Source organism: Aplidium turbinatum, chromosome 14 (genome assembly GCF_918807975.1).
Source record: "Aplidium turbinatum chromosome 14, kaAplTurb1.1, whole genome shotgun sequence".
Lineage (NCBI taxonomy): Eukaryota > Metazoa > Chordata > Ascidiacea > Aplousobranchia > Polyclinidae > Aplidium > Aplidium turbinatum.
The window spans coordinates 1286726-1300846 of record NC_137485.1 but is presented as its reverse complement, the minus strand read 5'-3'; the positions used below and the strand labels follow the sequence as shown (position 1 = coordinate 1300846).

Here is a 14121-nt window from a genome sequence, read left to right as displayed (position 1 = left end):
AGGTTACATCCTATGGTGAGCCTAAGTGCATACCACCAGTCTTTTTGATTTGAACCACCCTGGCACCAACATAAACATATTTCAAAGCTAGTGACAGCATCTAATGTGCACATCTATTTGATAATAATCGCTACCTCTATTGTGATGTAACAAACCAACTTTGTAGTTTGTACCGATTGAACCAAACAGCAGATTGACAAATTGAAGGGCAAGACACGTGATCAAGATGTTTGTAACAGAGCTTTGCCCGAAATAAAATTATTTCAAGTTACAAAATTCTTGCATGTTGGCGAGGAACAATAAGTAATCGGCGCTTTGTAGCGGGACCAACTGTCGCAACACAAAAAACAGTTTGAAATCGAGAAACTAAATGTGACAAAAAATGCAAGCAGAACAAGATGCCTGGTTCAGTTATATACCAAAATAGTCATCTTTTTGTCATAACTGTCGCAGTGAAAGGTAAATTCTTTTGATGGCCACCCCTGTGCACACCTTGGCATCGATGCTTCGTCACCACAATTAGCTGACTGTGACGCCACAATTAAGGTGATTGAAACTGTATGGGTGAAAAATGAAAACACGATTTATTGTACGGGAAACAACAAACGGTTCATTATTGATTGACATTTTTATTTTTGTTGCGAGTAGCCTATAAATACACATATTCAGCAAAGTCAGATAGTACAAACGATAACATAGAATGTGTGGATACTGCAACGGGTGGCTACGAAGTGACCTGGAAGGTCTTCTAGTCGAGCAGCCACCCTCCAACAAAAGAAAAGGCAACAAATTAAACATAAAAGAAGCAATCAAAGAAGCGAGGCGAAATAATTTAAAACATAAGTTTACGGTATATTTGCTTGAATGAACACAAAACGCATCATCTAATAAGAGATCTATATAGGACTGAAGCCATCATCATTAACAATACGATAGTAAATTTTTAAAGGAGTTAGGTGAGTTTTTTCTCATTTTCAATGGGATTGAATTCCACATTTCCAATCTGTATACTTGAAACTACGTTGAAGTTTTGAAGTTGAGTATTGAGGAAAACGAATGTTGATTGTCAATAGTTACTCCAAGATATTTAGCGTGGTCAACTATTTCTAATTTATCATCATTGTAGAGAACATGGATTTCATCAAAATTACTGTAGTTTTTTTTTTGGCGGAATTACTAATAAATTTGATTTGGAAGCATTGATAGTTAACTTGTTGGCATTTATCCAGCGATTAATTTCAACTAGATCCGAGTTGAGCTTGTTTTCTAACAGACTTAAGTTTTCAGCTTTGACAATGAGACACGTGTCATCTGCAAACAATCTTGGTATTGATGATATGCTATTGGACAAATCATTTATGGATAACAAGAAGAGCAGTGGGCCTAGTGTGGATCCCTGCGGAATACCGTACTCAATAAGCTGATGAGTGGAAGAGTAATTGTTAATCTCAACATATTGTTGACGGCCATTCAAATAGGATGAGACAAGGTCGCTTGCTACTCCCCGGATACCATAGTGATCAAGTTTGCGCAAGAGTCGTTTATGGCAAACAGTATCGAAAGCCTTTTTTAGATCCAAGAAAGCAAGCCCTGTAAAATCGTTGGTTTTCATTTGATCGTAGTAAGTGCTAATGATATCGAGAGCGGCATGTGTTGTAGACTGTAGAGCGATTAGTACGGAATCCATATTGCGTAGGAATGAGTACAGAATTTTTATCAATAAAACAGGAAATCCGTTTAAATATTAGCTTTTCGAATACTTTTGAGAAGCACGATAACAACGAGATAGGTCGATAGTTAGATACATCTTGTTTGTTACCAGACTTATAAACTGGTATAACTTGGGTAATTTTTAGCTTACTGGGAAAATGCCATATGTGAATGAATAGTTGATCAAAGCTGTCAAAGGAAGGTTAGTCTATGTTCTTGTACTGGTTACCAAAATCTACTTCAATTAACAACTTGAACAAGCCTCTGAACATACAAGTTTGTCCCCAGTGCCAACTATGGAACAAGCATCTAAAGACAGTCCAGGTTTAAAGAGAATAAAAATTTCCCTAGTCATAAAGCTAAATAAATAATATCATGAACATCGATCGATACTAAATAACTTCAACCTCATCAAGACCGAAAACAAAATAAAGACTTTGTTGTTTACATTTAGAAGATACAAACAACAACAAGATTAAATTAAAAATGGTCAAAATGAGGTTTAAGTAATCCCCCATGAATGAGTACACTAAATTTGAATAATTTTGTTCACGACACCTGTAGTGTAGACCGATCAAATTCATGGATTTAATAAAGTGAATTAGGACGGGCTCGCTTCCCCTGAATTGAGGAAAGATGACGCCGCTACATTGAAATATATCGGGTAAGAAAAACTTAATTTGATTCAGTAAGAAGAATTTTGGAGGTAAGTTAACTACACACAGTGCATAGGTGGGTGATCTGTTCTAGCGACTGTTTGGCCAAAGATACGGTAGCCACTTCAACAAGTCGAAATTCTGCCACTGAAATTGACTAGAATGAAACCGCCAACCAATCATAAGCTACGGTTTAAGTGACGTAAAAAATGGCGAAAAGAAGATGATACAAAGCAAATTAAGTGATGGATTTTTTGTCAGCTGGTTGGCTTAGGGGTTAGGGTTAGGGCTAGAAAGTAGTCATTTCATTGATGCGGGTTCGATTGCCACTACTGCTATTGCTCTTTTTCTTCTGTAATTACCAAATAAAGTTCAAAACAAGCATTAACTCTCTGGATGAGTGCTAGAAGGATCACAATTGGACGGTAGCCTCTTATAACATGTTCTGATTGGTTGACGGTTGCATTGTAGTCATTCTCAGTGGCAGAATTTCGACTTGTTAAAGTGGCCACCCAAAGATACAACAAGAAGCGATGTTGCCAATACATAATTCAAAATAATGCCATAGTCACAGTAGGAAAGCTACTACACATGTTACTCTTGAATGACGCAGCCTTGATGTTGGAGATTTCAAAGATCCCATAGATCCTTAGGGTGTCATGGAGAAGATATTTCGTCAACAAGGGATGGTTTTTCAAACTCATTTTTTGTTCTTTCCTCTTCTTCCACGCCACGATGTCCTCTCGTCCATTCCTCCGATAACTTCCACAACTTTTCTGCATCCTTTTTGCTTCGCGCCTTCGCCGCAACACTATCCTCGGCGCAGTTTCTGTTAAGCAAATGATCAGTGTTGGCAATTTGGTAAGCGTGCCAACTTAGTGCGAAGGGCACCCTCACAGCGGGAGTGGAAAAGCAACAGTATCAAAATATGGCGCAAGTAACGCAACACATCTATGTGCAATGGGAAAGAAATTTGGAGCTTTTTCTTTTTTTGCAATTGTATAATGTAACTTTGCCATTCCTTTACAACTTTTTTACTCCAACTTTGACATTACGTCGGGGTCACAGGAGGACGAGCAAAGTCATCATCACGTTGTTATTTGGCAACAATAACGGTGGTGACTCATACAAGACATTGTGACGGCACAAATATAAAAAGCACAACTTTTCCTTACGTGTAGTACTTTCCGGAAACACCTTCCAGCTCAGGGGCGACCGCGCAGTATATGGAAGTCTGCGCTCCTTGCCTGGTCGGGATGTTGAAGGCCACGGCGATGGGGAGCACGGCCCTCCACCCAACCCGCCATAGAAAGGGGAGGTGCTTCAGGTCCTTCATGTGACGGCCAAGGTCAGACACAACCATTCCAGGATGAACGGCATAGCAGGTCACACCAGTTCCAGAACGTACAGAATCATGTTAGTTATATGGCTTGGTCTAGATTTCTGCGGCAACGTCCAACCACGTAACTTATGATGCAAGACATCACACAAGAAACAACGTGGACCGGGATATAGGCGATTTTCTCGATGGATTCTTAATTTACTACAACTTACTAAATGAAATGATTGAAAGAGAAAACATTCAGACAACAATCACAAATACAAATTGTCATCCTCGGTGATCATGCGTCAGTGGTTCAAATCAGGGCGGTGGAAAGACAGTTGTGGAGGGCATGACCTTTGTCGTTCCAGGAGTCGGTTTTAGGAAAAGTGAAAAGTCAGAAAGACTGCATTTGTTCCGACAGCCCTGGTTCGAAGAATTCAGAAGTGGAGTTTTCAATATGAAACTTTTCACAAATTCATAACAAATCAACTTGGTCGCACCTTCAAGTCTTCTACTCAGTTCCGTGCAGTGATGGATGTTTGCAAGCTTGCTGTTCCCATAAGCCTTGAGGGCATTGTAATCCCTTTCCTGCATCAGATTATCCCAGTCCATAGATCCAAAGCTGTAGGCGCGAGATGTGAGGATAACGATGCGACTTGGCTTGCTGCTCTGTTACAAGATCAAAGAAATCATTATTCAAATTCAGGGTAGACTGAAGTTTTTTTTTAGTTATTACAGTATACAGTAATATCTCTAAAAAGCATGGCACAGTGGTATCAGCCTAGGAATCAAAAGATTCAACATTAGATTCTGCTTCTGATTCCGTTCAAATTTGTGTTCCTAAACAGATTCACGATATTCCGCCTCGCGCTGAAAACGCAATTGTCCCCTCTGAGCGAAACAGTCTTTTTGAAAACAGACAATGAAGCTATAAAACAGAACTAAAGTGAAAAAAAATCCAGTGATTATGGGTGTCTTTGGATTGCAAAAGTAAATTCAGTGAAAGAAAGGCAGTTTGAAAAAGCTAAATTTGCAGCAAAAAGTAAAGTCAAAAAGTAGCTCTAGTTGGCCCAACTAACAATCTATGGTCACCGTCGCAACCCAACATGACCTTACCATGGCACAAGTAGACCTGATCCACTCATTGGACCTCCATATGATACCTAGTGGTTCAGTACTAACGTCAAGCAATTCAACTCACCTTGATCAAATCAAGCAGCAGGTTGGTGAGAAGGAAGTGGCCGATATGATTAGTTCCAAGTTGCATCTCAAATCCATCCTCCGTCTTCCAGGGAGGACACATCATTACTCCTGCATCAACAGATAACATGCTCTTCCACATTGGACTGTATTTTGTCACAATAGGCACAAAACAAACTTCACATGATAACAAATATATCATCTGGAAAATTATCTCAAGTAAAGTTACTCAGGCGTCCAGCAGATATAGCTTGGGACACATGCACTCATATGTCCTCCTCTGAGCCAATTTTTTGACCTTATTCACAATTCTACATGCTTTCCATCAACATTCAACAAAGCACCACTACAACAAGCCAGTCTGACATGTCTTTGCACTAACTACCAAAAACTGGGAAATGTGCCTCATGCAATAAATGTACAATGTTAATATTGCTTAAAATTTGCATCAAAACTAGGAGTATAAACGCAAACCCACGGTACCTGCATTATTGATGAGAATGTCAAGTCTTTGTTCACTTTCGTTCACGTCTTTAGCACATGCACGTACAGACGCAAGTGAACTCAGGTCAAGTTTCTTAATCATAAGATCAGCCTCTTTAACTTCCTCCAAGATCTGGAAATTAAAAAATCATCAAAATACTATCGCTACATTATTGGTGGTGTGATTTGAATACCCAACTGGTCGCAGCAGGAACATGGCATTGTGATTCTACGACACGTTACTGTCCTAGTGGCAAAGCATATGGCCAAAAGTTAGTTCGGTAAGTTCGATATTGATTCAAACGCTTGCACTTCTTCGTCTTTTCTCAACCAAACGTTACAAAATACACCGCGCTATAGAATTTTAATACAATGATAACCGAATACCAACATCCAACAAGTGCCACGCCCACGTACTTTTTCTTTGGCTGCTTCAGCTTTGTCGACATCACGGCATGCCATGATCACTCTAGCTCCTCTACCGGCGAGATCTAGCGCGGTTTCGAACCCGATACCTGTGTTCGCCCCCGTTATGAGGGCGGTCTTCCCGTCTAGTTTGATGTCATCCCGGACAAACCCATTGACGACGGATTTCGAAGCTGCAAGTGATAAATGACATCAAACTTTCAAGTCAGTGGGCGTAGGTTCGATTCCAAGCGGAGGCAAAATGAAAGATAAGTCTTGTTTGTCACTGCAAGGGTACAGAGAGTCCCATACTTGATCCAAACTTCGGGGGATGAGAAAATAAGGTTCTCATATTTTAAACCATCGGTACTAACGAGAGTAGGGTGGCCATTTCCATTCTTTCGGTAGCTTTTCCTTCAGAAACTACGCCCACCCAATTTATTACACTCTAGGGAAAGGTGAGCGGTGTCTTTCAACAACCAGCTTGAGCCGGGAGTCGAACCAGGATTGCATGATTAGAAAGCGAGCGCATGATTTGTCACTGGACTCCGTGCTAAAAATGTAAATTTTGATGACTCTGCTTGTTTAAATTGTTCACTCAATACATCATCAATAGCAGAAAATAACTGAGAGAGTGCAGCAATATGATGAAAGTTTTTGCTGACAAAGATGAACTTCAGCGATATGAGTTGTCAAACAATAAAGACTGTACTACAAAAAGTGTTCAGTGCCAAACAGAGCAAATTACATTAGAAAGTAACAACTGAATTTGATCAGTTGTTACATAGTGGTGCTGCTAGTGCGAAGTTGTTTCCCTCAGAGCAAACAGACTCATCCATCCGGATGCGCACGATGCGACTCAAGAATCACGCTAATCATCGAGTAATCATCTTATCATCGAGCATTACGTCACATTCACAATGAGGTTTATTGTTACGTCGCTTACTTGGCATTTCCTTGTTGCCAGAGGAAGCTCCGTAAGAATTCAAAGCACGGTCAGTGCCATTAAGTTGTCGACGGGATTTCAATATTAAAACTTTGTGATCGCAATATGGACTTGATGGCAAGAACAAACAGCAGTATGTCTGAGGACTACACCTGCACAGACAAGCCTAATGGACCTGTACGAGTGCAACGACAACATGTTAAGTTTACAATATTTTCTCTAAAATCTAAATTGAAACAATTGCGTTTAAAGTAAGCAGAGAGGTTAAGAGCATAACACAAACAAATTGAAGAAACCTTAAATGCCTCGGAAAATTCGCCACGTTTGCACTACATCTCTTGCATTGTTACGTCACAGTCTATCAGCTACACATACGGTGTGAAGATAATTTAAACACTGCCCAAATAATTGGGTGCAACATTGCGAATAGTGTAGAAAATATATCATTGTATCATACCGCCAATAATACGGATAATCGCAACTTGATCTCAAAATTAAGTCATTTAAAAATAAATTTATCAAAATGGCTTTTCACAAACTTCTTAGGTTATCATAAACACTACAAGCAAGACCCATGATTCCATTCAACGGGATAAAGAGCGTTTGCACTCCATCGGTGAATACACAATAGGAGCTATATGTGCCGCAGGGGATGCTTCTTCATTGCCGAGTCTCAGCCCGGTGTGTAGTTATCTTTTCACCCGTGCCACGTCACAACGTCAATTATTGCGTCAGTTGATATGACGCGCGATGAATCGGTCAGTTGAAAATGTGGAATTTAGTTTATTGCAGTTTTTCTGTGGCAGCACTGGAGATATCGTAACACTTAACACGGCGTCCCAAACACAACACCGCACAGCAGGTCACGTCAGTGTATGTAACGTAGTAGAATCAAACAAACGTTATATAGGTAGGATAACAAATGGAAGGTAGATTGTTTAAAATGCAGCACCGTGTGATGACAGAAAAGCTTCGAGATCGAAGCATTAATAAGCAGGAGTGAATACGTGGCAACTATACAGTATATGAAAGATTGTTTCATTTCGACCCTCTTTGGCCAACCTCTGAATCTTTAAGGAACATTCTATTTGAATTCGAGCAGCAGATGATATTATTATTATTATAGCGAAATCGATTTTAAATAAATTGCATTAAGAGATTAGGTCGTTGTGCAAATGCCAGTATTTGATTAAATGCAAAATAGCAGTACAACAAAAAGCAACATATTGAGGTCAACAACGTAATAGAACCTAAGCACTACAAGTAAAGTGGAACAATTTCAAGGAAATCATCTCGTACAAAGCGGTTGATCCTTAGCCACCATTGAGAGATAATCATTCGCATGCAACAAATTATATCAAAGATACTAACAATCTGATACATATCGAAATTAAAGATCTACAGTTGGGTGGTGGTATTGCTTCACTGTTATTCTCCTCGCTTCACTCTGCTTTTTCCTCTTCTTGATTCTTCTCTTTCGTCCATTCTTCCGACATCTTCCACAGTTTCGCTGCATCCTCCATGTTCTCCGCGTTGGATGCAGGTTCCGTCTCTTTACAATCCCTGGACAATCAATTGTGACGCAACAATTCAGTTAAGTGACGTCACAAGGTACAGTAAGTATTTCATACAAAAACAATTGGCATTAATATTCCAAGCGGAAATGCAAACCGGACACATCAATTATTATTCTTAAAGCTATTGCACGTTAATTATTCAAGTACAATCTGTGTGTTTACTCACGCGTAATATTTCCCAGAGACATTCGCCAGCTCTGGGGCTACAGCGCAGTAGATGGTTGTCTGTGCACCTTGCGCTGGCGTCAAGGAAGCAAATGAAGAACCATAGTAGACCATCGCCGCCTTCACCATCATCCTCCAACCGAACGGAAGATGACTCAGGTCGGTCGTGTGCTGACCGAGATTGGTCTTTACACTTCCAGGGTGCACCGCATAGCAAGTGACTCCGGTTCCTATCAAGCAGGAAACACAGCTGGGATTAAACTATTTTGTCTGTGCAACTAACATCACTAATAATAATCAATAGGATGAGTTAAAAATGTAAGGAGCTAACTACATGTCCCTTCCCTGCTGCCACCTGTCTGTTGTATCGTATCTGTGATCTCAGTGTACTGTAGGCCGTTGCAATGGGGCAAAATAAAACACAACTACACGAGCCAGGGGCGGAAAACATACGGCCGCGACAGGATTGTGATCGGGCTGCAGATGGTTTCCGGTCCTCATGATAATGTGGTCCGCGGCCACAGTTTGCCGCAATCCCTCAATACTTGCTTAATGCTTGTACTACATCAAATAATCGTGACTGTTAGTTATTCTTTGATCCTTGTTTTCGGTTTTTAGTCAAGAGATCTTGGAAGATTCGCGCTCGGATCACAGCGAATTTTTGTACCAATACTGCTGTACGGGGGTTGAGTTTGAGGAAGCAAATATTTTCGACCACGAACATTCACAAGACAAAGCTGCGTTGCAATCCAACTGATGTTCACGTGCAGTCGTTACGGAGGGTTTCTACGCCACATATGCAGTCACAGTTGAAAGAACTTGTTAACGACTTTGATCGACCACAAATATCTCATTGACTTCAGGAGCTATTGGAGTGCATTACGTTGATAGATTCATTAAATACCGTACTGGTTTTGGTCTCTATGCTTTTAAACGCAAAGTTTATATTAACTATGATTTATTCCTTCTATAGATGGATCAATATGCGATTGATGTATCGATTCAGGAATCCGGCCCACCAAGTACTTCCTGTACCCATATCAGGCCCGCCGACCAGAGAAATTGCCCGCCCCTGCTGTAGTTATATTTGCCATTCAAACCTTCAAGTCGTCTGGTTAGTTCTTTGCAGTGAAGGATGTTAGCGAGCTTGCTGCGGCCGTAAGCAAACATGGAATTGTAAGTTCCCTTTTCCTGCATCAAATCGTCCCACACCATGGTACCGAACTTGTGTCCTAGGGAGGACAGGTTAATGATGCGGCTGGGAGCACTTCTCTGCGTGGTAAAGTAGGAAAAACAGAAAGTATCAGCAAGCTTGATATTGTTGCACAGAAACTTTTGGTTGTTTTCAACTGAAAGTATTTGCTGGTAAATGTCCGGTGTTCATTGAACAGCAAAGGTTTAACTCAGGGATGAAATGAAGCAAAAAAAAACAACAGCGACGCATGCACTCGACCATCCTATCAGGCCTTTTACATTGATTCAACGTCTGCATGCGTTGAACCACTGACAATGAAGACCGATGTACTGAATGGAAACAAAAGAACCAAAGTTTTTCAGTTTTCAAATAAGTACATTTGATGAAATTTACATTTTATGCATGATAATGATAGCTATTTCCCGCATTCCCGAAGTCTAACGGTGGGATCCGAAGAGGCTGATCCAAGTTCCTATATAGCTTTGGAATTTCAGTCGCACTTTGAACATTCGAGGTCAAAAGAGTAACTTAAAATAAAACTGACCTTAATCAAATCCAGGAGCAAGTTTGTTAAAAGAAAGTGGCCGAGATGATTCGTTCCAACTTGCATCTCAAACCCATCCTCAGTCTTCCAGTGCGGACACAGCATTACGCCTGCACACAATGCACTCAACATTACGTAATCCTTTACAGGATTGGATGATTTGTTTATTACGTTGCTGATACGGCCGACCCAAGGACACTGTACCTGCGTTATTGATGAGAATGTCAAGTCTTTGTTCACTTTCATTCACATCTTTAGCACATGCACGTACAGACGCAAGTGAACTCAAGTCAAGTTTCTTTATCACAAGATCAGCCTCTTTAACTTCCTCCAAGATCTGGAAGATAAACAGCAAAGAATATAATCAAGTTGAAATGTTAAGGTGTTTGTTATTTCAAGTACATGGTTGAACCATAATGACAAATTGAGTAAATCCTGCTGATTGACGTGAATAAACATCCAGCATGACATCAGTAAGAGTAATAAAGTGATTCTGGAGTCTCTCAAACCTTCGTTCTGGTTTCTCGTTGTTGGAAGAACTGCAGATTTAAATTTTGTTACAATCCATGTTCAAGGATGCAGTCAAATCAGGTTTGGCAACTGAATAAAATTTATTTGTAGAGCTTTCGCCCCCGTAAAGGCGGCTTCTTCAGTACTTATATGCAGTTATGCACATACGGTAGGCACTTTAACGTAGGACAGGTTTCCTCGTGAATCAGCTGTTTGCAGTCATGTGACTCACGCCATTATGATTGTAACCTGATAAACTCAATTGATTACAGTCTTTAAGATCCTTCTTGCACTCAGTTCAGTTGCAGAAGAAAAAAGAACATTAGCAGAGGGTGGGAATCGAACCCACGCAATCGAAATGACTATTCCCTTGCCCTAACCCTAACCCATTAGGCCACGCTGCTGTGGCGATACATTCACTTAATTTTCTTTGTATCAAAAATGTTTGGAGAAGATCGGATCGAGAAGATCGGAATATCACGTGCTGAGTCACATGACTAAAATCAGCTGATTCGCACGGAAAACTGTCCTATGTTAAAGAGTCTACCTGCACATACACTACTGTTTTCACAATATTCTCTTCTTTAATTCTGATTTGTGCATATTTATTTCAGCTTTTCACTACGCATGCGATTCTTACTGTACCCTTGCGATTTCGTAATAATATCTTAAATTTTGTACCTGAAAATAAAATAATTGCGAACTTAAACTTAATAAAATAATTGCGACCGTTAAAAAAAATTCTACTTTTTTATTTGTTATCAATCACAGTCATTGCAAAACTGTGAGTGGTAATAGACTGCTGACTAACGTTTGCATTTCTAAGTTAATCATTGATCAACAATTTTCTGTCTCAAAAGAATAAAGTTGAACATAGCAAACATAGCTTTATTGAAAGGTTTAAGGTTTAAGTAATTAAGTCATTTACATGATATTTTTTAGTTACGAAACCACACCCTTGTGCGATGTCCTTTGTAATTTCAAACGACGCACCAGTGCGTTGCGACTTACAGTTAGAGAATCACTGTAGGTTAATAATAAATAATACAAAAACAAAGCACAAATAATTTTTAAATTTCGCAATTTATCAATCATGCTGAAAACTCGGAAACGTTCACGGACCCCCTGAAATCGCTTCACGGACCCCTTGGGGTCCAAAGGGGTCCGCGGACACCCGGTTGAGAACCACTGCCTTATCTAATGTTGCTAAGCTGCTACAGTTGAATGAAATCTCTACCGCAGCACGAGTTTGATAAACGAGAGTTAGTTTAAAATTATTTTAAACCAGAACACGTTTCCATTTAATCTGCAGTAGATTGGCAGTTACTTCGGCCTATGGTTCTAATTCTGCCTTTCTGATATGATACTTTGTGCTGAATAGTAATATTTTTTACACTTCTTGTTTAATGCTTTTTATTTGTGCTTTTCCAGAGTGCTGAAGAAACCGCCTTCAGGGCGACGAAAGCTTTTTTAATAAATTTTATTCAGTTGCCAGATCTGCTTGTTTTATTTGCTGACATCAGTAAGTTAGCAATCTTGGTTGAACTTTGCCAAAGCAACCAACTGTGTGTTTCATCGGAAAGTAATTTACAATAAATGCTTCGGTTCTTACAAAAACAGTGCTGCACAATAAATTAACTGCTTTAATTCCAAACTACGAGGCAATTGAAGCAATTGACGGCTAATTCATCAGCTTACTTTCGCTTTTGCTGCTTCTGCTTTCTCCAGATTCCGGCAAGCCATAATGACTCGAGCGCCCCTTCTCGCCATGTCCAACGCAGTTTCCTGACCAATTCCTATGTTTGCTCCAGTGACCAGGACAGTCTTCCCATTAAACCTCACATCGCTCTGCACCATCCGATTCACGATCGCAGTTTTAGCTGAAAAGAGACAAAGCGATATTATATTTACATTAAACCATGTACCCAAAAGTGTTTTTGTCGACTGTATGACAAAGTGGCGAGGGAATTGCTTAAGCCGTATCCAACACTTGTATCACAGGTGGAAAACTCCACCCACATATCAATCTTCTTCACTTGAAAGTGATTTTTGTTGTAGCAAGGCTCACACCGGGTCGGTAAAAATTTAATGCTTGAACGTAAACGGAATGGTAAGGGAGCCAACCTACGTGTCCACGTTCAAGCAGGTTATTAAGTGTCTTGCCGAAGATCAAATGACATGGTCTTGATGAGTGTCGAACCGGTGCCCTTCCGAGCGCCAGAAGACGCTTTACCTACACAATCGACGACGTGTCGCCGGTGCTCCAAGGGGTGAGGTTAGATCAGAGCTTGATCGAATGTGACGTCACTGTTGCACACTCAACTTACATGTCATTTCGTGTCGACGTCTATTGGCAGCTCAGTGAATGGAAATTTCCAAACAAGATACTTGGCAACTATTTAAGTTATAAATTAAACGCTGCAAAATATATGAAGGTGATGCTTCTATAATATAGCGCTTTACAAAGCAGACAGTGTCAATGCAGCCGTATAGAGGCGCAACTGAGTACATTATTATCCGAATCCACTCCATTGCTCAGTGCCAAGCAGGAATTAGACTCAGTACCATTTTTAAAAAGTCTTTGGTATGACCCGACAAGGTATCGAACCCATGCCTACCGATTCAGAGGCGGGCGCACTAACTACTAACCCACCGAGTATCGCGGATGTTTCTATAACAAAATAATAGTTTACATTAATAACAGCATTGATGCAGTGCCACAACCACACTGCAAACTATGCTCCTGGGCGCTGTACCTTATGATGGTGATAAAATAATAAGGTACTTTCAGTCATAATGTTCAGTAAATAGAAAGCAAGCCAATCTTCCTCTTGCTCTTGTTGAAAGCTTTGACTACACTTGCACTACACCTGCAGTGTCCTGCACTACACCTGCAGTCCTACACCGCCTTATCCGTCACCACTTGACAAACCACCAATCGACCATTCTCAGTAACAACCTCCGCGCTCTTTTCTGCTGTGACGGCATACATTTCTACATTGAATGAACGCACATTGCACGCCTACCATGCGCAATTTAAGGAAATCGTACGAAATGTTCACTTGGACAAGCAAACTGTTCAGACCGGAGCTTCAGCAGTAAACACCCAACTTACTGTCACAACAACTGTTTGTCACAATAGGATGACAAATCAGACGCAAGATACGTGACAACGCGTAGCAGGCAACGTATGCCGGCTGGCTGTCTGATTCAGAGATGGATGACGTAAAATATCGAATCAATTCGAATCTTGAATAATAGGTTCGGTTTATAGTTCATCATGTGTCCTGCGTCGCACTCTTCACTAGGATTTTTTAAGATGTGTGAGCGTGAGGTCTAATCTATGGTTGCTTAAGCCAGATAGAGTTTTAGTCACGCAGAGCGAATCAAGATATTTCAAGACTTC

General features: G+C 40.4%; 1 protein-coding gene across 1 annotated transcript; it reads right to left on the bottom strand.

Annotated features, from left to right (window-relative positions):
- Positions 1-1120: 1120 nt before the first annotated feature.
- On the bottom strand, positions 1121-13135 carry LOC145783584 (uncharacterized). The gene is made up of 14 exons (XM_082595480.1): positions 13043-13135; positions 12414-12595; positions 10410-10542; positions 10206-10315; positions 9567-9738; positions 8468-8696; positions 8171-8287; positions 6725-6876; positions 5791-5972; positions 5374-5506; positions 4892-5001; positions 4192-4359; positions 3542-3765; positions 1121-3195 (listed from the first exon to the last, which is right to left on the bottom strand). The coding sequence occupies exons 1-14, from the start codon at positions 13047-13049 to the stop codon at positions 3024-3026; spliced, it is 2091 nt and encodes a 696-aa protein (XP_082451606.1). The 5' UTR covers positions 13050-13135; the 3' UTR covers positions 1121-3023.
- Positions 13136-14121: the final 986 nt, after the last annotated feature.

Excerpts from the sequence above, each read along its gene's own strand:
- LOC145783584 (XM_082595480.1), bottom strand. Across the intron at positions 8,697-9,566 it reads ACTAACCAGACGACTTGAAG|GAACCGGAGTCACTTGCTAT; the intron begins GTTTGAATGGCA and ends CCTGCTTGATAG. Across the intron at positions 5,507-5,790 it reads CTGAAGCAGCCAAAGAAAAA|ATCTTGGAGGAAGTTAAAGA; the intron begins GTACGTGGGCGT and ends TTTAATTTCCAG.